Raw genomic sequence first — 25645 nt, 5'->3', positions numbered from 1 at the left:
TCTTTTCTTAGTGTTAAAGCCGCTAAATGTTCGGTTTGGTTTGGTGTGGTTTGCAGAAGCCACCGCGGCTTACCGACAGCATGACATCTTGGTTAGCGGTATCATGAACATTATTATCATCATTACTATTATTACTGTTATTATCATTATTATCATTATTACAGCGTGCTGTGCGAATAAGCGTCAAAATAGGAACTACAGGCTTCATCCCCAGCTAGTGCAATGCTCGCGGTGAACTTATCAAATACGCTGCAGCTGACCGAGCTGGGAATATTCAAGCCAATTTTACACGCCAGCATTTGAGAGCGAGTTAAAGATTAGAAAGAAGCAGATGCCCTTAAAAGAAACAAGAGTGCACAGGCTGTAGGCTACAACCTTCAGGTATTCCAACCACAAGCTTCCATCCATCCAGGGATTAAAAAAGTAGAAAAATAAACAGGCTTAGGAAGAAAAAAAAAAAGAAAGACAGCTCTTGCCTTTTATTTTGCAGTCATGTTAAATCCTGTCTAACCCATCGCTGCCATCCCTTAGAGGGGTTTCACTCGCATGTTGGAATAAAAGATGCCCGGTCCGTCCTTATTTGTCTGCCTCTGGGGTCCTTAACCCTCCTCCGTCACTCTGCTTAGCTCGCCTTCCTCCAGGTTAGTAATTCTTGGAGATTTCTTTAATGCACAAAAATGGATGCAATGAGAGAGAGGGGGGAGTACTGTGTATGAGTGTGTGTATGAGTGTGTGTGTGTGTGTGTGTGTGAGAGAGAGAGAGTGTGTGACAGAGAGAGAGAGAGAGAGAGAGAGAGAGGTGGAAGAAGAGGCGGAGCAATGGAAACACGTAGAAGAATAAAGCCGAGAGGACGCGCTGGATGTTCATTGACAGCAGGCTGACAGCGGCCGCTAAAACGCGGAGTGGAAGAGCGGCGCGCAGCTGGAGCACCGCTGGAAGCGGGATGAGCATCATCGTGCATATTTCATAACCAGATCATGAGCGCCGTGAGAGTGTGGGTGGGGGTGTAAAGTGGGAAGGTGAATGGGGAAAATGACCTGCGACGATGATCGTAACCGCTGCAGGTGTGGCAGCGGCGGTTCTGCTTTCATGCACCATTTGCGGCACACGCCGGCTTTGATGCCAGATCACGTGAGCGATTCTGAGGGACACGCGCAAGAAAACAGGCAGAGCGGCTACACAAGGCTGGTGCACTGCACAGTGGAAACAGGAATACTAATATCAATATTATAGCTGCTGGTTCCATGTATGCTAAATAGACACCTTTAGGGATTTAAAGGAAACATCTGCAGTTCGTTTCAAGTGTTTTGTGACGTGAGCCATTTCGAATAAAAGTTGGTTGCAGGCATATTTTTAAATGACATTAAATGATATTAAACTCATTATACGATCAAAGCAGTTCCACACACCTCTATCTAGGAGTGTCTGTACCACCACTCCCTGCAAGGCCTTTCTTATCTGGGTGACTTTTATCCTATTGGACATTTCTCAGGTCTGACCCCACAACTATACATTCCTCTTCCTGACCTCTATCACTGTTCCAAAGACAGTCTCCCTCTACCACTTGTTTGTAGGATTTGAAGGACAACATTAAGAGGACAGAGGCTCTACCTAATAAGGGCTCTAAAGTCAATTACCACAAGCAGCTTGATCTGCCATAATAAGCCAAAATAAGAGTGAACTTCTTGAGTTTGATTTGTGAATGACTGAGCTCATAGTTCCTTCCAAAGTACAAATAATGACGTTTATTATAAATATACATCAGAAAAACTGCGTGGAGCCATTTGCATATTACACTGAACAGCTCAGAAGCTGATATGTGGTATTCCAAACATGACAAAAATACTTCCTTGCACTTTTTTGGTTGTAAGAATTTTGTATTAAACCCGAGGATTTAATCTGCCCAGTTAAAAGCCTAAAATGGAAAGAAATGTACCACTTATTTATGATTATGTTTTCTTTTTAGGCTTTAAAAGAAATATTTACAGGGTCAATTTACAGTTGCAATTTTTGAGACTTATGGAAATCCATCAATTTCATTTTGAAGACAACATCCAAAGGTAGGTAGTTGCCTATATTATGTGGGCTACATTGGTCATGGACAGAATTCAGAGTAAATATCTTTGCTTTGTGACTTTGTGATGAAAGCCATCTCTGGTAGTTTGAAAAAGGAAATTAACACATGTTGTTACATTTTATTCACAGAAAATGACGCATTTATCATGCATCACGCTGAACATCAGTGGTTCCAAGCATGATGCAGCTTAACTTTTTATAATTGTCAAGGTGGCTCCTGGGTTGAGAAACGCAAACTTGCACAAAGCAAAGTGTGAAACAGAACCAAACCTAACCAAGTATACTTGGTCTGAATGCATTTTATAGTCTGTGTCCTTTTCCTTTCCACAACAGTCAAGTTCAATCTTCTTCAGAAATCTGAAAAAATATCCATATAGATGAAATCTCAGTCTCTAGTTCTTCTCTCCTTCAGCTTTGGCCTACTTCACCACAGTGACGACATGCTTCTCCTTCTCAGACACCACGGGAACGCTTCCTGGTTTGCTGTGTTTGCGAACATTCCTCTCCCTGAAAAATGACACAAGGAATCATGAATGTGAAATGAAGCTTTCTGGTGAGAATATTCAAGGAAGGATGGAGGGACGGGGAAGGGAGAGAACAGCAAACAGTGAGGAGAGTGACTGAATATGAGACTGTTGACCTAACACCTACGTCACAGACTACACTGATGCACTCTGAATGATTAACTATCTGTCCTTTATGCATTATTTTCACAGTTCAAACACATGTCTGACGTATCATAATACTCCTGGTAATTAAGGGGGAAAAAAAGAAGCTATGAATCACTGGACGGCAGTGCAAACTAGGACAATCAATCCAGCATATAAATGAGTATTTAATGCCAACTGAGACCATGTCATAGAGGGCAGTCCCATCTGTGGTATTTTCCATCAGGCTGGTGTGACTGCTTTAGGTCAGACCTTTCCTGACATCATGGATAAAGAGTGACTTTAATGTGGCTCCTATAACAAAATCAGTTTCTGTGTTATGTAGAAAATGAATGCGTACTTTCTACGACGAGCCTCCTTCATAACCCTCAGCTCCTTGGTCTGGTGGTAGATGGTCTTTGGTAGATGTCGGTGGCGAGCGATGCGCCTGATTTGTGGGTGGTGCTGGAACTTCTCTTTTAGTTTCTGACTGTAGTTGGCAGCCTCTCTCTCCCTGGGGGCCAGCTATATCACACCAGAGAGGAAGAAGTTATTACATAAAACAAATTTTAAAAACGATGGAAAAGAGAGGAGATGAGTGAGACATCAAAGAAGACATCAAAGAAGACAAAGAGAGAAGACGACAATTAGGAGAAAATGTATACTGGGGTCACTGTTGACCCTGGAAGCCAAATTCCACAAGTTAAATTTGGTTGCCCTCCTGCAGCTTTCACACTGTGTGACCACCAGTAGCTCAGGTCTGCTTCGTTGCCATGGGGCTATAAAACAATCCATCCTCAGAGCAGTCAAAAGACTTCCTATTTCCATTTGATTTAAAACATGGCATTCAAGTTATTGCAGAACTGGGCCCTGTACTATGAAGCAAGCCCAGCATATCCAGGGTAGGGCTGTTCGATATAACGCTATATATCGGATGACGATATAAAAACATCTATCGTTTCATTTTACGCTATCGTTTGTTTCGTGGTGTCGCAAAATAAACTGTTCACTGCAATATTTTTTCCTCGTTTTGATGGTCACTGTAGTGGCTATATTAATTTCTTAAAGTTCTCTTTTTCTCTTATATTTAATATAACCACACTACAGACGGACAAGCGCCTGTTTTTAAGCGTTGTCGCTAGCAGCAACGACGGTAAAACCATCGCGTGTCCACTTGTTTATTTTCCACATAAACCTTTCACAATAAAGCTCGAGATCCTGTTGAGACTTTTCAAAATAAACTGAATCACGTGAAAAAGTATGCAGAGTATTTACGGATGAGAAGCAAAAAAGAGCCGCCAGGTGCTAAAAAATAAACCTTAAACGTTAGAACAGGCTTTTCCCCGCAGCACGCCGTGTAATAAATACTCACAAAGAAATGGCGGCCGTTACAACTAATGTCTAAAAATGTATCGTTTCATGCATCGGTTAAAACACTCGACTCCAGGTACACGACGCCCAGCTGGGAACATTTCAGCTGCCCAAGAGTCACAGAATTTACAGAAAATGTTAAATTTTTGTGATTTATATCGTTATTGGGACGATAGATAGACGTTATTGGGACGAAGATATTATTTACATAAATATCTCCTCTGAGACAGTCATGATGTGCAATTAAATACAGGTTTTTTTCAGTGAATACTGGTGGTGGCTTCTTTCAGCCACAAACAGGAACGTGCTCAGTGGACTTGTTAAATTGCTATTCTAACAGTGCTTGTTTAGAGCTGCAGTTACGGTATATTGTCTAATGTTATAAAATGTTGGACAATACACTAAGCAGTAACTTCTTTTTGACAACATGTTCACTCAAAACCGAATCAATGTCTGTTAAAAAGTTTTAAAAAAGCCAGTGGCTCATAAAAACCACTGGCTAGCTGAGCATGTACTGGCTGGAGCTGCTCCCTTAAAAGGCTTTTATTCTAATGAAAAGCAATGATTTGTCTCAGATTCAATTTGCTAGAGAAGAGCTGTCAGATGCTGATCCTGTTGTACTAGACTAATTCCCCCGGATACAAATTCTAAACACTGATTGTATAATCAACAGGACATTCAAAATATGAGACAGTACACAATTATGCATTTCATAGGTTTTGGTTTGGAGGGATCATACATAGCAAGGCTCTTATGACCGGTGGTGTGAAAACAAAGCATGACACGCTACAGTTGGGGAAGTGGGGGGTATGACGCTTGAGATGAGCGAGTGTAACATAGGGACAGCTGCTCCCAGAGAAAACCTGCACAGGGACAGTGTGACAGTGACTGTTGGCAAAACAGATGAATCTATTTAGTCGTTTAGTCATCCTGTCAACCCAAAGTTGAGGGGCCTGCACTACATGGTGTCGGTGTTAACTGTAATCCTGCTGAGGCTCTGAAAACTTAAGCTATACACACCCAGCCCTCTGCAGAAACCGCCACCACAATAAACCTTCCACTGCTATTAAAACTAAACTCACACGCACACACACGCCCATTCAGCTATCTTAGTGAGGACCTTCATTGACATAATGGTTTCCCTAGCCCCTTACCCTAACCATTAAAAATTAATTCACACCCCACTTCATCTTTTTTTTTTGTTTCGTTTTTAACCTTACACTAGACTATAATTTACAAAATGAACCACGTTTTGTAGCAAGTAAGTCCTAAAACCGTCACCTGATTCATTTGGAAAGTGTTTAGTGAACCACTGCTTCTCATAACTTAAATGAGAAGCGGGATCACTTTCCCCACAGACTTCTATACTAGTGATGGGATTTCCGGCTCTTTTTAGAGATCCGGCTCTTTCGGCTCGGCTCACTAAAAAGAGCCGGCTCTTTCGGCTCCGAACCGGCTCTTCAGGTTGTTTTGTTGCTTTAATTATTTAATCATTAACAATAATATAAAATTATGCAGAAAAGGAATTACTAATGTTAAAAAAAAAGTGGTTTTATTTATATATGTTTATATATGGCCCCTAGAGACAAAGCACGTACAAACTCTAAAGCATATACAAACTCCAAAACACATTTCTAGCGTTTACTGAACTTCTAAAACAGAGCTACCTAGATCACTTAAATTACACAATTGAAAGCATGTGTGTATTGTTTGTGTATTTATAGACAAGCACTCATATTTATTCAAATAATTTAAAAAAAATTCATTTACCTGTTACTACCACACACCAAATACGGTTGTTGATACTTCCTGGCTTGTGTAGCCACTAGGAAACAAAAGCTCAACACTGCGCCCTAGCATCCTGGAGCACTTCTGTTGTGTTTTCTACGTGCTTCAGAGATTTTACGTGTTTTGGAGTTTGTACGTGCTTTGTCTCTAAGGGCCACCATAAATATACTTTATTTATTCACTCCACATAAAACGTAATAAATAAATCATATAATACAAAAAACAACTATTTACATTTTAAACTTTTAACTATTTAAATTTTCAGCTTTTTCCTTTTAAACAAATTTAACGTGAAACAACACAAAACACTGCAAACCACAACACAATTAAATATAAATGAAAATATTAAAACAAAAAGAAGATGCACATTCTCTGTCATATGGGCCTGCATGATTTCTGAATCCTTTATCATCTGCAACTGAAAATAGCAGATGATTACTATACCTTTCTAATGTGACGTTGTTGTCCCTCGCTCTCTTTCTCTCTGGCTCTGATCCTGTGCTACTGCAAGTGTAACTAACGCCCCTCCCCCCTCTGCCCAGCGCAAAGTACAGGCCGAGCATGCGGAGTTTAAAAGGGCGAGAGAGAGGGTGAGAGAAAGAAAAAAAAAAAAGACCTCACGGCTCCCAATAAGGAGCCGGCTTGCGTCGTTCACTTCAAAGAGCCGGCTCTAAGAGCCATTTCGTTCGCGAACGACCCATCACTATTCTATACAACTGGATTTCCTTTTGCAACCACCTAAGCTGGCCTCCTACTGGTGTTTAGAGAGAATGCACATCCAGACTGCCAAAGAGGCTTATAACCAAATTGAGAGTTTCATTATGTCCGTGCTTTCATTGTGAGGTACAAGTAAAAAAGAAAAAAAAAAAACAGCAATGTGAGAAATATTCCACTACGAAACAGCTCTACACTTTGACTCTATGAGCCAACCGTCACACACAGATCCAGACTAGTCACTGAACATAACGTTTTGTCGTCTTCTTGGGACACCTACTTCACAGCCTGTCTCCCTGACATGCCCGGTTATATGGAACTTCAACTTGGAAATGGTACTAGGGCTCACTCCAGTAATTCTGAAACTTGGTTTTGTAGAACATCAGCTTGAAGTTGCTCTATGGCACAGACCCTATCGAGATCAGTCACATGTGGCATGCTTGGAACACACACCAAGTGACGGCTGTAGCAGGGTCCTTGCTCACAGTTGGTGCTAATCAGGGACTTGACTGTCATCACCAACCAGCTCAACCAACTGATGCCTTTTTCCTTACAAACGTGTAACTATTAAGAGGAGAAACTTTCCAACAGTATAAGATTTATTACCAAGATGCACTGTTACAACAAAGAAGTCATCGACCAAATGCAAATTTTCTTACTTTTTGTGCAAAGTTTATATATTTTTAGCAGTCTGTATCACCTTCAATCCAAACTCCACAGACAGGCTGTGGATACCTGTGTGTATTTGCTTTTGTTTCGTCAGTGTAACCCCAAACCATTTTTAATGTTTCCGACTTATCCATGTGTAACTTCAGTCAGCGTGTATTGTGCTCTGTTCTCTTTTGGTAGTTGCACTGTGGCTTAAAGTCTCCAGTATACACACCAACAGCTATTGCTGCTTTGCTGCTTTCCCTCTTGTCTGACTTATGTTTTATCAAATTCTCCATGTTTTCTAATATCTGCTATCAACTGATTAAGTAGAAGGTTATAACAAGATGCAAAAGACTGAAAGCAAAACCCAACTCATAGCAAAGCTACAACGCCTTGTTTCAGACTGTAAACGCCTTAAAAAACATAAAAACGAAATCACAAGCACTATCTTTTTATGTTATTGACTCAAAAAGTAACAAAGCATGTGAGCATCAATAATTCAGTTGAGTTGACTCTTAACATGTTTTAGGTCTTGGTCTAAAATACAAAAAGTTAAGCTAGAACTGGAGTGATGTGCAGCATCAGATAGAGAACTCCCCGTCAGTGCAGCGTGCTGTACTGATGGTGACACAGACAAAGCCTCGAGTCGGCGTTTCAGCATTTCCTGATAATTAAAGACCATCTGAGTACAACTTGAATGTTAATGCTTCATTATTTTCAGAGAGGCCCACCGCTTTAAGTGATTGGCCGATTTTAAACTGCTGATAGGAGCAGCCCTTGTCTGATCTCTTTAAGTGCAAAGCTTGCAAATAAATCTCCCCTTACACAGTTAAAGTAGAACAAGTGCCAAAAGCAGGCCAGTTTTCCACTCGGTTCCTGCATTAAGAGAATAGGCGAGAGTGAATCCGATTAGCAATGAAAGATGGCTGCTGGAGATGGCACGAGAGAGGCAGCTGATCTTCGTGAGTCAGCCACGACCAGGATTGAGAATAGCACAATATAAATGCTGATTTCTGCCATTAAAACCTACATAAAAAAATTATTGCATTAACACTCTCTAACAAAGACAGCTGGAGTGGAAATTTGTGAGAATGCTTTGTCGATGATTTGTTAAATAACTGCACAAGCACTGAGTTTTTTTGCCCCCCCTGTGCCAACCGGTACATTGTACTTATTGAGAGTGATTCTACCCTAAGTCAGCATCCATCAGGGCACTTGGCAACAGTAGTGCTGTAGCTCCTGGCACAGTCACCCACTCTTACACTGCTGAAGGTAGGCGCAGAGCCACAGCGGTGTCGAAGAATCCAGCTAACTCATAAAACAGGTAATAAAGTGAAGGAGAAAGATATAGTGTGTTTGACAGCTGAGGAAAATACAGCTGCCGACTGGCAGGTAGACATTGTGATGAGGAATTACCTGAAAAGCTGCCAAGAAGCAACAAGTTGCCTTTGATATGAAATCAGTAGGAATAATGGAGAGAAGACGAGGGCAGACTCACCACTCCTAGTTTCTCGGCTGCGTTGGCTTTCCACAGTCGGATATTCATCTCGTCTGAGCCGCTCAGGATGTACTTGTTGTCTGCAGACCACTTTATACAGATGACGTGTTGCATGCGTTTGGTGTGGTACACCTCCCTAAATTTTAATTTTTAAAAGATTGCAAGGGAAACAACAAGAAGCCAGTAATTACTGTAGGTAGGAAACACCTAGAAACACTCTTCAAACCACTGATGAAGTGCATTTTAATAAGCCAGCCATCACCAAAACAACTCTTGTATTATGACAGAAGAGGGTTTACAGAAATGTGGTTACACAGCTCAGGTTTGTTACTGTGGAGCTAGAGGTTTCTTGTGTTTATTTGTTTGTTTTTAAACAGCACCAGGTAATAAACAGGTATCACGATAATGTTTAATATCTGCTTTCTGATTACATAACAGAATTGAGCCTATAAGTAGAGTAATTAGTAACACTTGTGCTCTACCTGCTTTGATCTCACAAAAAAGGGGGAAAGTGATGCAAAAATACTATATTTCTTGCTGACTACTTACTAATTGCCATGTAAGCCCTCACCAGCCCATGCTGTGATGCTGTCCGGCTGGCAGCTAATGTAACACTACTACGGCTATTTGTTCTGGAGCTTGACAACAGTACAAACAATACAGCATGTACTATTAAATCACATAGAAACCAAACAACGGGTTTGTTTTTTTGTGGTTCATTATCAACCACCAGCCATAATCTGCTACTGTGTTCAACACATGGCCTTTTTCACAGGGTGTGTTTGGAGCATTTTGACATTATCCTAGTAGAAAATTCACAGCTGTTATTATTACACTTGCAATTGATTTAAGTTAATGTTTAACAGATATAATAAATAATATACTCAATATTTAATCAATTCAAGCCATCAGCAAAAACACATTGATTTATTGCTGTTCCTTTTCAAAGACATTCTTCAGCTAAAGCCTTAATAAATCATTAAAGAGTAAAATATGAGCCAATTAACATTAGCTGTGTAACAGTTCTAAAACTGAGACTCAAATTGAGATATGAACATTGTATAATGTGCAATATGAGTATTGTATTATGATGTTCATAAATTATATCATGGCAAAGAGGAAGAGCCAGTAATTGCTTCATTACTGTAGCACTACCAGCTAGTAGCTTCTGGTATGTTAGCTAGCTTTGTGTAAAAATACACAGCTTATCTGAGCTGTTATCCTCCTCATCTCCTGATTTTTTTTCTAAATAAAGCAAATTTTTTTTGTTGCTGTTCAAACAATGTGTTTAAATGTAAAGGAAGAAGTGACACTGAAAACATATTTTAATAAAATGTATAACTGTATGCTAATTAGCCAGAAGCTAATGTTATTTTGCTAAATAGCAAACTGTCAGTAGTTAGCACTACAGACATTACGTGAGAGAGAACTGGGAAGTCAAACCAATGCTGAATTCTGAAATGCTAATAATTGTTTAAATTAAACTTCATTTAAATGAGGCTTAAAAAAAAAAAAAAAAAAAAAAAAAAATCATAAAAGAGTGTTCATAAATGCTTCAACATGGTTTCCATGTGGTGAGTCCTCCTACAGGTGGATGTACCTGATTAAAGCCATAGACAATATAAAAGGTGGGTACAGCTTCTGGGTCTGAAAAGTGAAGCCATCAGGGTCCATTAGCAGTGGTTGCTTAAACACAGGCAGTCTTATGGAAGGGAAAAGGGACCACCCACTTTTTAAAATGCTCCAAATTCCCCATCCATTTTCTCCACAGTCTTATCAGAAAATCCTTATATAAAGAGTTTTGACCCCGGAACCAAACTAACTATCTACAAAAGTGAATAACAAACATAAAAATGTCCTTCACCTTTCTTATCAAATTTAATCCTTTTCCTTTTTGTAGTGTTTATATGGTTAAAAAGAGTGATGAAAAATAATATTTTTGAATATATTTTGCAGTTTATGTTGTGTATATAAAGTAATGCAAAGCCTAGTTATAGATCTAGTGCAGTGCTTTGTTCCTGACCTGACATTCAGATTTAATCAGACAGACTTGTGGTTGCAACAGGAGCACATGCCGTCAATACTGTAGCTCATTTTACGTCTGCTTTAGATTATTACAATGTTGTGGCTCATAATCAAAAGCCCTATTGAGAATATGAATGGGATTTTTACTTCCTAAACCTCAGTGTTGAGGTTCATAGAAGTCTATGCAAAATCATCGCTCCGACTTTACCTTGGAAAACACTTCTGAGTTTACGCGCTCAGTCACTCATTTTGGATAATACTGCATAAAACATTAAGTGACTTTTGTAAATTTTGGTCACCAACTTTCAAAAATCATGATTATCTAGGATATGCTCATTGGCTGACACATTTTGATTGACAAAATGGCCCAAAACACCGAAGAGAGCGAAGGTGAAAACATTCATCTTGAGGCATCAATACAGAGCTTCACAAACCAGAAGGTGACATCACGGTTGCTACATCCATTTTTTAGTTGGTCTATAATCAGGCATGGCAGTCTGGTGGGAGTTGCAGTGTTTAAAAGTCATGAAAGTAAAGAATGAACGTAAATAACATCAGAAGAATTACATCTTTTTTTAAGTTATTCCCACTCAAAGGGGATCAAAAAACAAAGCTATGAACCAAACCAAAGGATTTATGCTATAATTTAATTACACCACAAATTATGCAGCATAGTCAACAACAATACAATTTTTCCTAAAACTTTGCTGGCATCATAAGGTTTGATCAGCATTACTGACCTGCTGTGTCCACCGTCCTTGGCGAAGATTCGGATGGTCTTGTCAAAGCTGGCAGACACAAACTCCTTCCCCGTGGGAGCATAGTCAACATCTAGCACAGCAGACACATGGTCCATGTGTACCATGATGGGCTTGGCCAGGTACCTCATGTCATATGTGTAGAGGCTGGTGAAAAGGAAAAAAACAAAAAACATTTGGAAACAAAAAAATGGACCAGCTAAAATATGATTAAATCAGAGTTTCTTTCCTAGACTCACTTGTAGTCCTCATTTGCACATGTGAAGTAATAGGCTTCCATGGGGTTCCAGCTTAGCGTGTTGCTCCTCATTGCCATGATGACCTTAAGAAGAAAGTGAGAGCAAAAAGTAGCTGATTATCATGCTACATCCATGTAAATTAACAGGGAGATAAACGGGTGCATTCCTGCACAAACTGTAAGGGAAGATTTACCTTTTTAAGTGGTGTAGATTCCCTCATGTCGTAGAGCACTATACTCCTGTCAGAGGCACAGCTTGCAAGAAGTTCAGTCTGTGGAGAGGATAACCCTGGACTTTATTTATCAGCACATGTGTTGGCTTTAAGTCACAATAAACACTTGTGAGCTTATGCGTCCAAGCAACCTTTTTTGTCACATGACTGAAGGGCGGGGCCCATGTGTGTTAGATATAGCACGTGGTATCTTACCTCCACAGGGTTAAAGTGCACAGAGCTGAAGCTGTCTACACCCCAGGTGAAAGAGCGGATTGGGCTGCTCCTCTGCTCATCCCAGATGTCCACCTGCTGGCCGCACGTTGCAAATACAGGATCGTTCTGATGATGATCCAGACCTGTGTACACAGTCTACAAGGGACATTTTTTTTCATTCATACTTCACTGATACATGAATATGCAATTCTATGCGATGAAACAGCAAAATTATTACAGCATACTTTGCCCAGGATGGTGTTAATTGGCTCCTCTTCTTCTCCGTAGCCTGGTGATTCCATCTTCCATTGTTTGATTGTTTTGTCATCACCGACCTGTTGCAGAAAAAGAAATCATGTTAGATGTCAGCTAATATGAAGTCAAACAATTCGGAAAAGTCTTCAAAAAGATGATCAGTTACCGTAAAGAAAGAGGTCCCACAGTAACGCACAACCATTCCCCGCACAAAACCTTCATGTGCCTGAAGCGTCCGAACGCACTCATGTTTGGACAGATTCCACACCTTCACCTGAAGATCAAATCCAAAAGGAGAGTCCTGTCAGTTTGCAAGAATGGCTGAGATAAAAGGAAATGCATCTCTGCATACCTCTCCATCACAGGAGCCTGACAGCAGGGTGGAGAGGCTCTTTGCGTGCTTGGCCATACAATTGACCCCATCTCTGTGACCATCCAGCGAGGCCACGAAAGGCTTGGCAAACACACGCTCCAGCTTGGTGGCGTTCAGAGCTCGAGTGTACTCCCTGCTCACCTCAAACGGATGAAGGGAGGGGTCATAGTTTCTGGGGACTAAAAATACACAGCAGTCACTTCTTTATGTGCTCAAAGAAAAGAGCATTTCCATTAATTAAAAAAAAAAAAATCCAAGCGTGCAGGTATGTTGCTGCTAACCAAGTCAACACATACTGTTTTAGGCTCCATAATAAGGAGTTTAGAAATGTGTGAAGCAAAATTTGTAATTCCGAACGTGCTAAATGCAAAGACAGCTATGCAAAATTAGATTAAAAGCATGACTGTTGTTTCAGTAGCTTTAATCAGATGCTAACACTGTAGCTCTTTCGTATGTATCCTGTTAGCTATTTAGCCGAAGAGTTTCACTTACCGCGCTGAATATCCAGTTTGGTCTCCCGGACATAATCATCCGGGTTCCTTGCGATGACTTTAACTTTCATTTGGTAGCAGAGGGGCACAAGCTTACAGAAAGGGAAAATTACAGCAACAAAAATATTAGCAAGTAGTGAACACACCAGCCATGTGTTGATAGTGAAGAGAGTCAGCGATCTCGCGTTGCATTGTGGGATACCCCGTCCTCCCGGTTGCATCACTCGCAAGTAAAGAAACGAGTACTAAAGTTACAACATTTAGAAAGAGAAGGACCGGAAATACTTTTTTCGTTTGTTTGTTTTCAGCTAAATCAAGGAAAACCAACGCCAACCTTCTGAGAAAGGTTCACGGAGACATCAAGGGACCTTTACCGAAGACACTTGAGAATAAGATATAATAATTAAGGGCAATATTACAAAATTATGAAGAAATAATAGATATATGAAAGCCCATAAAAGCGCTATTTAAATCATTATTTGAATAATTTTATGTAATTTATGTGGAAAACATTTTTAATATAGTTAAGTTTTATCAAAAATGTCTCCGAACCATCCATCCGCTTATCCTTTTCAGGGTCGCGGGGGGCGCTGGAGCCTATCCCAGCTGTCATAGGGCGCGAGGCGGGGTACACCCTGGACAGGTCGCCGGTCTGTCGCAGGGCCAACACACAAGGACAGACAACCATTCGCACTCACTTTCATTCGCACATTCACACCTTGTGACAATTTGGATTATCCAATTAACCTATCCCCACAAGCTGCATGTCTTTGGACGGTAGGAGGAAGCCGGAGTACCCGGAGGGAACCCACGCAAACACGGGGAGAACATGCAAACTCCTCACAGAAAGACCCCGGCCTGATGTTGGAATTGAACTCAGGACCTTCTTGCTGTGCGGCAACAGTGCTAACCACCGTGCCACCGTGCTGCCCGAACCATCATACAAAATATGTCGACGTAAATAATCCTAACTTTTGTATTAGTAAAATAAATAAATAAATACAGCATATTTCATGTGTGAATTATTTTGAATTATTTAACCGGAAGTACTATTTCAACAACGGGAACTTGTCATTACTTAATAATAACAGCAAGGTCGAGCACTGGGTCTGCGACTTCATACTTGGAGAGTGCGTTACACCTGTGAGGTACCTCCGGGTGTTAGAAACGTGGTGCGTCATTAGCACAGGAGAGATATGAGGAAGCTGTTTCGTCCTCGTAATGTATGGAAACTGCAGCAGAGTAAGCGAGGTGTCGCCTCCGTTTTATAGAGAGTTACATTTTGACACGCTGCGTGCTTGCGGTGTTGTAAACACTGCTAGCTGGTAGGATCTAGCTAGGTAGCCAAGTTGCCCACGAGCATGAGCTCCACTCCAAATCACGGTCCCGTTTCAGAGACAGGACTGCCCGGCAAACCCGTGTCCGCTGTCTCGTTTGGCGGACGACTACAGAAGGTCTTTAGCCATGTGAAGGTAGAAAACCTGATCGCGGGACTCAGCGGGGGAGTGGTGTCAACGCTGGTGCTTCATCCTCTGGACCTGGTCAAAATCAGGTTTGCAGGTACGGCATGAAAATATGAACTTCTATTTCCTTAGTGTCTGATGTGCCATGCTGATATGACTTTACTTGAATCTGCTGAGAAACTACTGCTATGATGTGTTTAATTTGTATCATATGACTTCAAGGTCCGTAATGTCTTTTAAATGCAGTAAGTGATGGACTTGAATTAAGACCGAAGTATAGTGGCATGGTGCACTGCATGAAGAGTGTCTGGCAGCAGGAGGGACTGAGGGGACTCTATCAAGGCGTGACACCTAACGTTTGGGGTGCTGGTGCATCTTGGGGCCTCTACTTCTTCTTGTACGTAAGCTATAAGCTTTAAAGAGGACATGAAACACTACACATGAAAGCTAATTTACATCATGGAGCCCTGTTCGCAAAAACTGACATAGGTGTAACACTTTGTGTGAAGCTAGATTTAAGAAATAAGTGCTTAAAAGTTAAAGTTTCAAAAACATGTTTAACTCCATCTTCTGACGTCATGTCGTTGGTTGGTTGCGGCTAATGGGCTTACATTAGTTTATGTTAGCTAATTAGTGACAGAATCGATAAGTCAGAAGAAAACAAGGACACTAAAACTAAAAATGAGTATAAGGTGATAACTTTTGTGCTGTCCCAGGCTGTTACTATGAGTTGTATGTTAAGAAACCAAGGATGTACTGTCCACTTTCACTGTCTGACTCTTTAGCAGTAAGTGGCTGCTTGTTGTTTTGCTAGCTGCACTGAAACTGGAAAATCTAGCTGTTAGCCGTAATGTTCGGGTTTGTACAACACCCTATGAATGAAAAAAGCAGCATGTATGACTTTACAACTGCAAGATGTCTTATTGCCCTTGCCTTGTTCCCTCACAGCTACAACGCAATCAAAGGGTACACAAAGGAAGGTCGTCAGGCTGAACTGAGTGCCACAGAACACCTGGTGTCAGCGGCTGAAGCTGGTTAGTACTACCCGTGTTTGAACACTGCTGCACTGCAGAAAACCACTCCTCCACCATATAATCAGCACATGATCAATAACAGCAGCTAGATATAACTGCTACAAGCTGGTAGTAACTGACAGGGAGTTAGTTACTTGTGGTTCAGGGCAGCCTTACATGCTTGTGTGAATGGGGGAAACAAAGGCATTTACAGCCTTCACAAGGTTTTCAATGGAAATAAATTGAAGAAGCCGATGACAGGGAGGTTTTATAGCTACCATCAACAGTATAAAAAGTGAAACCAAAACAGATGTTTTATTGATTTGATTTTTTTCCCCATCAGGCACTTACACCATTCTAATGAGAATGAGAAGGTTAGAATGATACCTGGGTGGCATTAAAGAGCCTAATGCACAAATGCACTCTGTTGCGCTTCTTGTTCAGTTTGGTGACACGGTGAGCTAATTCCAAACTGTGTTGTGCACAAACAGCTGGGCATTTGTGTGAGATCTCTAGCACAACTTCACATAAGTCTTTTTTTTCCTGTACCACTTTAAAGTCAGGAAGTCCTTGGTCCTGTTCGTCAAGTCATAGATATTGCGTTATAGTAAATGACTCTTCACTGAGGGGCCTGTGTGCTAATCATGGGTCTAACAAAGTAATAGAAGTCACGTGTGCTTCCTAGTGACATTTCCTTACTTGTCCTTGCCTAGGCATCCTCACGCTCACCCTTACCAACCCAATCTGGGTGACCAAGACCCGGTTGGTGCTGCAGTACAGTGCTGACCGAAATGGCAAGCAGTACAAGGGGATGTTTGATGCTTTGGTTAAGATCTACCGCCATGAAGGAGTGTCTGGACTCTACAAGGTGAGACATGAGCGTGTTAGTGTTCCTTATGATGTAAGATTGCATAAGATTGCATGGTTAGCAAGTTTAAACATTTGGGAGAGGTGGCTTAAACTGGGAGATTTTTCTACACCTGTTAATGCCAGAATGTTTTAGTAGTCTTTATTACTTCCAAATAATTATTCTCAACTTTCCTTCTTTCAAATATTATCCCTGTTGAGTAACACTTACAGACATAATTTCCTCGTCCATGCTCCTTTGTGTCTGCCTCGTCCCAGATGGTGAGATTCAGTGTAACAAGTTGATAACCCTCGTTTGTGGCAGCTTTTCTGTCATTTGTTTGGTTCAGCTTAAACATGCATACCCACTCAGAAAGAAATCACAGGCATCTCAGCTTTGTTACTGAGATGGCACACTAGCAACAATTCCTTAAAGACCTGACAAAAAAATAGCCCACTGTGGTTTTCAGACTACCTGTTGGTGTCAGAGGAGAGACTGTGCTGTTGCTCGCTTAGATACCAACATGGTGTGTTTGTGTGTGGTGGGGATCATTAGGTTTACCACCAAACATTCAGTGGTGATTAGGACTCATATTTCATATTCACATTTTGGGAGTAAGTACACTCATTGTTAAAGAGAGAAGGCTCGGCCCTGGTGCAGCTTTTGTTGGTTTGCTGAGTGATGTCCTGGCATGTTTTCTTTTTGAATTATTTTGCCTTTTTCATGTTTCTAAGTGGGGAGACAAATTAATGTGTTCTGAATATCCCCTCAGATCTCACTTTTGCTTATTTTGATAGGAATACTGAAGACCTCGTAGGCGCTATTGACTTTAATCACCACTAGAGGGCATCAGCTACCTTTCTAGCTGGAAAAAAACACAACCCATTTATACAGGAGTGGAGGTTTTAAGCAGTATGTCAGCCTCTTCATTAACAATATTGAATTGTAATTTGCTGTCGGAAATGTTATACCTAAAGTTCAAGAGAAAATAGGGCCAAGGGCCCTTAATTTAATTAAGTTCATTTTCATTTATATAACGCTAAATCACAACAACAGTCCCTTCAAGGCTCTTAATATTGTAAGGTATAAACCCTACAGTAAAAACCACAATAATCAGATGATCCCCTATAGCAGGGGTCCCCAATCCCAGTCCACGAGGGCCGGTGTCCCCGCAGGTTTTAGATCTCACCCTGGGTCAACACACCTGAATCACATGATTAGTTCATTACCAGGCCTCTGGAGAACTTCAAGACAGTTGAGACGGTAATTTATCCATTTAAATCAGCTGTGATGGATCAAGGACACATCTAAAACCTGCAGGGACACCAGCCCTCTTGGACTGGGATTGGGGACCCCTGCCCTATAGCAACCAGTTGGCAACAGTGGGAAGGAAAAACTCCCCTTAACAGAAACCTCCAGCTTAACCAGGTTCACTACAAAAGACACACTGTGGAAGAGAGCCAGAGATTAATACTAACTAATGATTAAATGCAGAGGGGTGTATAAACACAGAGAGTAAAGAGATGGGGAGTCACAGATGTGTGGGCTTTTCAGTGGATAAGTCACACTGTGGGAATTTGAGTGTCAAGTCAGACCGACTTACAGAGTATGTCTTTAAAAGGGTTATGTTCCCGGTCTGCTCGGCACGTCTCATGGAGCACTGCAGTTCATGACTTACGAAGAGCTCAAGAGAGACTACAACAAATACAGAAAAGCACATTCAGACGCAAAGCTGGTGAGTCACTAACCATGAGCCACAGACAGGCTGGAAACATTGTTTAATAAAACTCAGCCATAAGGCTTGTAACTTTTGAGTCTAATGAGACAGAGCCCACAGTTGATAACAAGTGACTCATCAGTTTTCCTACACTGCTCTGCTCCCTTCTTCCTCCTTCCATTTATCTGTCTGTGCAAACAGAACCCATTGGAATACATCACAATGGCAGCATTATCCAAAATATTTGCCGTGGCCACAACATACCCATATCAAGTGGTGCGAGCTCGCCTGCAAGACCAGCACAATAGATACAATGGAGTTATTGACGTCGTGAGACGGACGTGGAGGTAAGACACCGATCCACTCACAGTGGGACCGAGCGTGCTGGCCCCGTCTCAGGTTCTGAGCACAGTTCAAGTGCCTGTTATGATTGATGCTTAACATTTTACCACTTGTCTCCTCAGGAATGAAGGTACCCTTGGTTTCTACAAAGGCATCATCCCCAACTTGATCCGCGTCACCCCAGCCTGTTGCATCACCTTCGTGGTTTACGAGAACGTGTCTCACTTTTTTCTCGGGCAAAATAAATGAGGTTTTAAAAGCAGGGCACAGACTGCCCCGAATGCTGCAAACTCGTGCTGACACGTTGGCGCCGTGCGGAGGAGATGCAGGGGAGGACCGTGTTGATCGACGCCAAGCTGTCGTCGTCCAGTACGTGTAAATGTGCTGAAGTGAAAATCACTCATGTGCACTGAAAATAAGTGTTGCCAAATGGAGCAGCAACAGTTTTTTTTCATTACAACTTCCTGACAGTCGGTGAAAAATGGCAGACGCACAATGAAGTTATAGGGAGCCTGTCTGTTGCTGTTCACCTTTATGGGGACAATGTTTCTTTAACAGTTTGTTTTTGTTTGTTTGTGAGGGTCTTTTCTAAAGAGGTGGATGAATATTTCATCATGCAGCAGTTTTGTTTACACTTTATGCTTTCTGGCAACAGAGAGATACAGTCTCAACTATGAAAAACTTCATTATAAACATCAAATTCATGATCGGCTCAGGTTCAGATGTTGCAGATGTGTGAAATGATTTGCCTGATGAGTGCTTTTTTTTCCCTGACGTTTTTGTGTCATTGTATCGGCTGTGCTTTATAAGATTTTATTATAAAATCTAAAATGTGCTTTAAATGCAGTCTCATGCCTGATTCATGTGAATACATTAAATGTTACTTTGTTGCTACACAGGCAACAAAGCAACTACACTTCTGCAGTGTTTCAGAAGTGAGAAGTAACATTTCCTTAAAAAAGAAGTGCTTTATTAACAGTGATAATGCATATAAACAGGTCACAGGAGTACAGAGTTTAAAGATACTGTCCATGTCTGTTGCTGTACTCTTAACAGCAGCCACAAGCTGAAAAAGCTACAGTACAAAGTTTATTTCCGGGAGACAGAAAAGTACAGTAATCGTAGGCCTGTCGACGGGTGTAGCATTTAAACAAAACTCAAAAACATTCACGTTCCCATCAGTGACGCCTCAGCAAACCACACCTGATCGTTGTGGCGCGTTGGATAACATGCTGTCACGCTACCAAAACTAGGTCCCTCCCAATCGCATTGCTTTATTTTCCTTACTTAGGCAATTCCTCTATGATAATCCTGGATACAGAATTCCAGCCTGTGGATGCGTCTCCTCTTGGATAATCAGCGCAGGTCCCCACCCACACCGCCACATCAACCAGCCCTGCTTTGACACCCTCACACAGCCCCTCAACTGCAGAGAGAGAGACGGAGAGGGAAAAAAAAAGAGAAGACGGTGCAAATGAATTTCAGGGAACACCCAAACCGAACGCCGAGACAAGTTGTTTTCTGACACAGTGGTGAAAAACTGGGCCTTTCAGGTTTAAAAACAGAAATAAAAAAAAATTAAAACCATGTAATCTTTCATGTCTGCAGTCAACACTATTGTCATGTCTGTGCAGTTAATTTAAGGCTGTTCATTAGCTTAGCTTAAAAGGACTGAAGCTGGGGTAGAGCCAGCCTCACTTTCTAAAAGTCCCAAAGCAAAAAAGGGTGATAAATTGTGAGCTGTGGCTTCTTCACTTCCTCCATGAACAATTTGAGGAGCAGAAACTTGATGCTCTAAACTGTTGTTTCAGTTGATAACCCCGTATAATAACCCCAGTCTTTTCTTTAAAAAAAAAAAAAATACTTTAACCCTTCAAAACCTGCAGCTGAAACAGGTTGTCCCAACATGTTTTTGGCTGTAAATCTCACACACAGTCTGTGTGTGAGGCACATGAATCTAACGCTCTAATACTGTGAATCTGAGAAGTGAACTGTTCTACACATCTATACAAGCCCTTTTGGGCACTTTCCAGAAAAAGTCTCCAGGTGTTCATCTCTCAGTTTCTGAAAGAACTGGAGCTGCTGTTACTCGCCCAAATCGCAGTAAAGAAGGGGGTTTGGTTTGCCATGTCAGCCTTGGCACATCAGGTCGTAGAAGGCTAATAAACAACATTTAATGTATTAAAAATACATTAAATGTATTTTTACAAGAAAAGGGAGAAAGTAGCTGTTTCCCCCCAGGACTTTGTTGTAGCCTAACTAGCTGCTGGAGTGTGCACACAGTTTTCATTTTAGTGTAAAAAAACATGAATTGGTCTGAAGTACAGCTAAAAATGTAAACTACAAAATCTAAGCGTCCTTATGTCCTTCATGTGAACCACTGGATTTAATTACTGCTTGGACTTTTTTCTCTCTTTTTATGGTGGGAAGCAACTGTTTCTAGCAGCAGCAACAGACTAAATGTTCAACAGGAAATTTGTGTCACTCTTCACACAACTGCTTCTCAGGACGTCTGTTGTGAACGGCTCTCTTGAGGTTATTCCTATCTTTAAGTTCTGTCCTCTGGCTTGGTTTCTCTAAAAGGTGGATTTTCTTTGAAGACATTCTTCACTAGCTTGACGTTGATGTTTAAAGTTATTGCTCCAGCCAGCATGGTGAGCTGTGCAGGCCCAGAGGCAGCAGAAGAGCTCAAGACATCATGGTGCCACCACCCTGCTTTCACCTTTGGTAACTCCTGACTCCAACTCTGATGATGCCATCAGCCGAGGGCATGGATGTCAAACTTTTTGATCTTAAGTGAGCCTGACCAGTGGAATTCCCATTTCTGTCAGTGTAAAGAAGTTTAATTGCGCATTCAATCCCCAAGATATGTTAAAATAAGAAAAGGAAGTACAGTTTTAACAGGTAATCCTAGTTTTTTCTTTTTCTATGTGATAAAGAAATGCTTCTGTAATGGAAGAGAAAAACCTGTCAGCACAATTCTTCAGGCTAAGAGTGTAAGACATGGACATGTTAAATAGAAAATGTTCTTTTTTATATTATGCATCATTGTTTTGGTTTTTTTGTAAAGAAATTTCTACAGTTTCTATTTCTACAAAATGTTTTTTAAATCCTATACCTAATGACTTTGGTGTAGCATAAATGGCCATGGGGGAGGTCTTTATCAGTACTGATAAACCTGTAAAACTTATGAAAATACAGTTAAAAATCCTAAACTTTTGCCTTACTTCACATTTTCCAAAGCTGTGAAATAGGACCAGATTTGAGTCTTTACTGGGCTGATTCTGGCTCCGGGGCCTTATGTTTGACACTCTTGGCTTAGGGGTTCATTCCTTTTCCTAACATTTCAACATGAACGAAAAAAGCGCAACTATTCATGCATTATGAGCTAAAATATTTTGTGCTTGTTCATAATTAGGACTTGGATGAAGACCTGACATTAATACAGGAAATTCCACTTCAGTTAATGTTTCTTTCCAACTTAGTAATCCACCGTGAGGTGGGAAATAGTATTGTTCAGAGTCTGTGTCGTACCTGAGGAAGTTCTGTGGATGTTGATGGTTGAGTTGAGCTCAGGACTGCCTTGGTCTAAGTAAATAATTGACTCTATGGGCAGTGGTCCTGTGCACTCCGCTCCGTTGAAGGTGAAGTACCACCTCTGGCAGCATGCGTTTTTACACTTGAGTCTGAGAGAGCCACTGAAGAGGACTCTGAGGGCGCTGTCAGAGCGCAGCTTGGTGAACGTGCAGTCCTGCGACGCAGAATGGAGCATAAGTGTGTGTTTAATGTGTGTTTGCAGTGATTGAAATGCCCGCATTCCCCACAGATACAGTGAGATACTTACAGCCACTTTACCCAGATCGATCCCGTAGTTCAGCGAGTTCCAGGCACACTGCTTGTAGTTGGGTTTCCAGGGTTCCTCAAAAACTTCAGTAACGCATTCTCCTTTCTCGCCTTTCAGTCCATCGCGGCCTGGAATACCAGGCGTCCCAGGAATGCCGTTGGCCCCAGGGTTACCGTCTCTTCCAGCGGTGCCTGCTGGACCCTGCAGGCAGCTACCATACTGAAAAAAGAAACAAGGAGAAGAGGACATAGTGAAACAAAACCATACTACAACAACATGACAACAACAGAATCTATTGTTATCAGACTTCCTGTTTTAAGACTGTCTTTCTCCCAGTGAGGTTAAATCCCTGTTTAAACTGCATGCACCACAGACACCTAAATGCTGCCATCCATCCAACCATCACACACAAGGAGCCAGGTTACACATCACACAAACAACTGTGCTGAAGGAAGTGCAAAAAGCCGTGTTATCCAAATCAAGCCAAAGCAACAGGACCAGCAACCATGAAGCCGCCGAGCAAGCAAAACACAGCTCTGCTGTTAATGAGGAACTGAAGGCTCGGCAGTGGCCTAAATTAGTGGCTGTCTGGCCACTCATCACTTAATGTGATTCATTGTCCTGTTGAACCTTCTGCTATGTTTAAACAGACGCAGCATCCTACTCAGGCTGACTCAAACCCACGCAAACACACACACACAGACGGGGGGCGCTTGCCAAGCCTTACCACATGCAAATATAGACACAATGAGGATCTAAATAGATCTGCCTAACGTGCTCCTCAAAGGGACGCTCTGACCAGTAGATTGCAGTGTGTCGTGTAGGTTCAAGCTTTTTTTAGGTGGAGGTGGCTTTTCCTTTGTAAGCAATTAGGGACACAAGTTGACATACAGAAATGTCTCCTCGCCCTTAAGTAAGCATGAAAGCTGAAAGCATTTTGCAGATTTTTGGAAGGTCATTGTTTCCCTTTTGCTCAGTATGCATCTGTGAAGTAGTTATGGAGAGTAGGAGGGGAGCATGTGTCCAAAAGGCATTAGGGCAAGGGGAAAAAAAAGCAGAGGAGGAGAACAAAGAGCTTTTACACCAACATCTTAACCAGACTTAAATCTCTGGGGTGAAGTTAAAAAAAAAGTATTTCAGATGATGTAAATCTGAAAAATGCCTGAAAGTTAGAGAGTCAGAGCATTTAACGTCAGCTGCTGTGAAACAGATGGTCCAGTGTCTGTTTGAGCTATTACGCGGCTAACGCTGGAGCAACCTGGAGATGTGAGACCTGACATCATCTGTATAGAAGTCTGGGAAGTGTCTGATGACAGCAGTAGATTGTGGGTTTGTATGCATGAAACTAAATAAAGCTGGAAGCATGGCTTTCATGCACCTTGGCAAAATTAGGTGGCAAAACGTGGAAACGATGCAAGGACTCCCCATTAGTCTTGGAGTTGGGTAGATATTCCAGTAAGGAAAAAGTCCTGGTGTTTTACTAAGATTTTTGGAGAGCTTTCAAAGCAGAGTAATGAATGGATCCTCTGTCCACTTCGCCACACAGCTGACTTTTATATTAGCTCCCAGTCTGCTCTTTCTATAGTGGTGCTGGCTGCCTGCATGAATTACACTCCAGCCCTGCTGAATATTAGTCGCGTACAGTCTGCTACTGTAACTGGAAAACTAAAAGGCTGCAATTGACCCGAAGAGCTGAGGAATCAGGAGCATTTTATGCGTTAGTCAACACAGAAGCAGGGCCTGAAGCTCTCCTGGAGCATGCAGAGCGGAGCGTGGGTATAATGCTCAGCTTTGAGCGATTTTTAGATTGAAAGGAAGCCGATGAGATGCAAAGCAGTATTTTCGTGATTACCATGTTGGCCAAGTAAGCAGATCTTTCTTCTCCAGAGTGTCTAGTGCAGTTGGGTTTTTCGGCATCGTTTCCAGTGCACTAGACACAGATGGTGACATAAGTTTTTTTTTTTTCCTTTCTTCTTTTTTTAAATTAAATCACTGTGGTCACGGTTGTGGAATATTAAAGAGAAACTGCTTGGGCGGGCTCGACAGGGTCCAGAAAAATAAATACTAGTTTCACTTCTGTTTGATTCCTAAAAGATTCGACATCTGTGTGTCCAGTTGGTTCCTTCAATCACTAAACAGATGCATCATTGAGGGTTATGAAATCCTATGCATAAACAATGTAAGATTGATAGGTATCGTGGGACTGTGAAATTAAACAGTTGAATTCTGCCTTGGGTACTGTTAAAAAGATATTACCCAGCTTTAAAGCACATTTAAGTTTTTTGCCCAAATTGCACCCACTTATAAACTATTCAAACAGTCGGATGGATAACAAAGGCCAGCAAACAGTACAAGGCAGACCACAACTTCCTGTTTAGTCCCCCCTTATGTCCACTCAATCATGGAGGACAGCCAGATCTGGTCTGGAGTATAATAGAAAAGCAGCTGAGTGTATAACAGCTACAAAAGTGGGATTTTCTGATCTGCTGCTGTCCACACTATTCTACACGTGGATAAATCTTTTAAAACTTTTTCCCCCTTCCCTCTAATGTTTAAAGATACAATTTAAAAATAGCAGTGCATAGCGCTAGAAAAAAGAAGCCCAGAATGAGTTGGAAAAATAGGCAAAATAGTCAGTGGATGTTAAATGGGATGCACCGAAAAACAACTAAATGACGGTAAAGCTGAGTGTTATAATTACATGTTGACGTGAGCCATTTTTTTCTCTCCTAGAGTTATGATGCCACAAAATCTGTCCACTCCTCTCCTGCCACATGTCTACTTATTTTGGAAGCTGTCGTTAACGGCTACACGGTAATCTTATCTAACCCCTTTTACCTTGTCGGCGTCAGGATCCTTTCGGTAGCCTCTGCTTCTCACCTTTTCCACCGCATAAAGAGGCAAAGCCAGGCAGGCGAGCAGCAGCAGGCGGACAGCGAGAGGAGACATCACGCGTGCGACAGAGACGGCAGACTACCGTGCGCTCTGCGCGACTCCAGCCGGTTATAGCCCAGAGGGCTGGACCAGGAGAGGGGGAAGGAGCCAGTCACCTCACTGAAACGCACTCCAGGGAAAACATAACTGTGAGAGTAACGTTAGGGTTAA

At 41.6% G+C, this 25645-nt stretch overlaps 4 protein-coding genes across 6 annotated transcripts in view; 1 reads left to right on the top strand and 3 right to left on the bottom strand.

Annotated features, from left to right (window-relative positions):
* The window catches only part of rims2a (regulating synaptic membrane exocytosis 2a), a 149197-nt gene extending 148750 nt beyond the window's left edge, over positions 1-447 (bottom strand). The window contains exon 1 of the mRNA XM_087848107.1: positions 376-447. The gene's annotated coding sequence lies outside the window, so the exon portion shown is untranslated. The remainder of the gene's footprint in view (positions 1-375) is intronic.
* Positions 448-1719: 1272 nt separating this feature from the next.
* dcaf13 (ddb1 and cul4 associated factor 13) lies at positions 1720-13535 on the bottom strand. The gene is made up of 11 exons (XM_006794792.3): positions 13316-13535; positions 12803-13002; positions 12617-12724; positions 12441-12530; positions 12196-12351; positions 11962-12039; positions 11769-11851; positions 11512-11676; positions 8747-8882; positions 3086-3249; positions 1720-2584 (listed from the first exon to the last, which is right to left on the bottom strand). The coding sequence occupies exons 1-11, from the start codon at positions 13533-13535 to the stop codon at positions 2497-2499; spliced, it is 1488 nt and encodes a 495-aa protein (XP_006794855.3). The 3' UTR covers positions 1720-2496.
* An 874-nt stretch (positions 13536-14409) lies between these two features.
* On the top strand, positions 14410-19538 carry LOC102777849 (solute carrier family 25 member 32-like). 2 transcript variants are annotated; one of them, XM_006794793.3, is made up of 7 exons: positions 14410-14874; positions 15024-15174; positions 15726-15811; positions 16504-16658; positions 18259-18372; positions 18556-18701; positions 18819-19538. In XM_006794793.3, exons 1-7 carry the CDS (start codon positions 14676-14678, stop codon positions 18943-18945), a joined length of 978 nt encoding a protein of 325 aa, XP_006794856.2. In that variant the 5' UTR covers positions 14410-14675; the 3' UTR covers positions 18946-19538. The 2 variants fall into 2 exon arrangements, with proteins under 2 accessions (XP_006794856.2, XP_035765448.2); XM_035909555.2 differs by lacking the exon at positions 18259-18372.
* A 115-nt stretch (positions 19539-19653) lies between these two features.
* LOC102778144 (collagen triple helix repeat-containing protein 1-like) lies at positions 19654-25531 on the bottom strand. Of its 2 annotated transcripts, none has more exons than XM_006794794.3 (4): positions 25379-25531; positions 22541-22759; positions 22231-22447; positions 19654-20122 (listed from the first exon to the last, which is right to left on the bottom strand). In XM_006794794.3, exons 1-4 carry the CDS (start codon positions 25487-25489, stop codon positions 19980-19982), a joined length of 690 nt encoding a protein of 229 aa, XP_006794857.2. In that variant the 5' UTR covers positions 25490-25531; the 3' UTR covers positions 19654-19979. The 2 variants fall into 2 exon arrangements, with proteins under 2 accessions (XP_006794857.2, XP_035765449.2); XM_035909556.2 differs by having other exon boundaries at positions 25421-25528.
* Positions 25532-25645: the final 114 nt, after the last annotated feature.

This window comes from Neolamprologus brichardi, chromosome 11 (assembly GCF_056152115.1).
Source record: "Neolamprologus brichardi isolate AB-2024 chromosome 11, ASM5615211v1, whole genome shotgun sequence".
In the NCBI taxonomy this organism is placed as follows: Eukaryota; Metazoa; Chordata; class Actinopteri; order Cichliformes; family Cichlidae; genus Neolamprologus; species Neolamprologus brichardi.
This window is presented reverse-complemented; position numbering and strand designations above follow the sequence as displayed.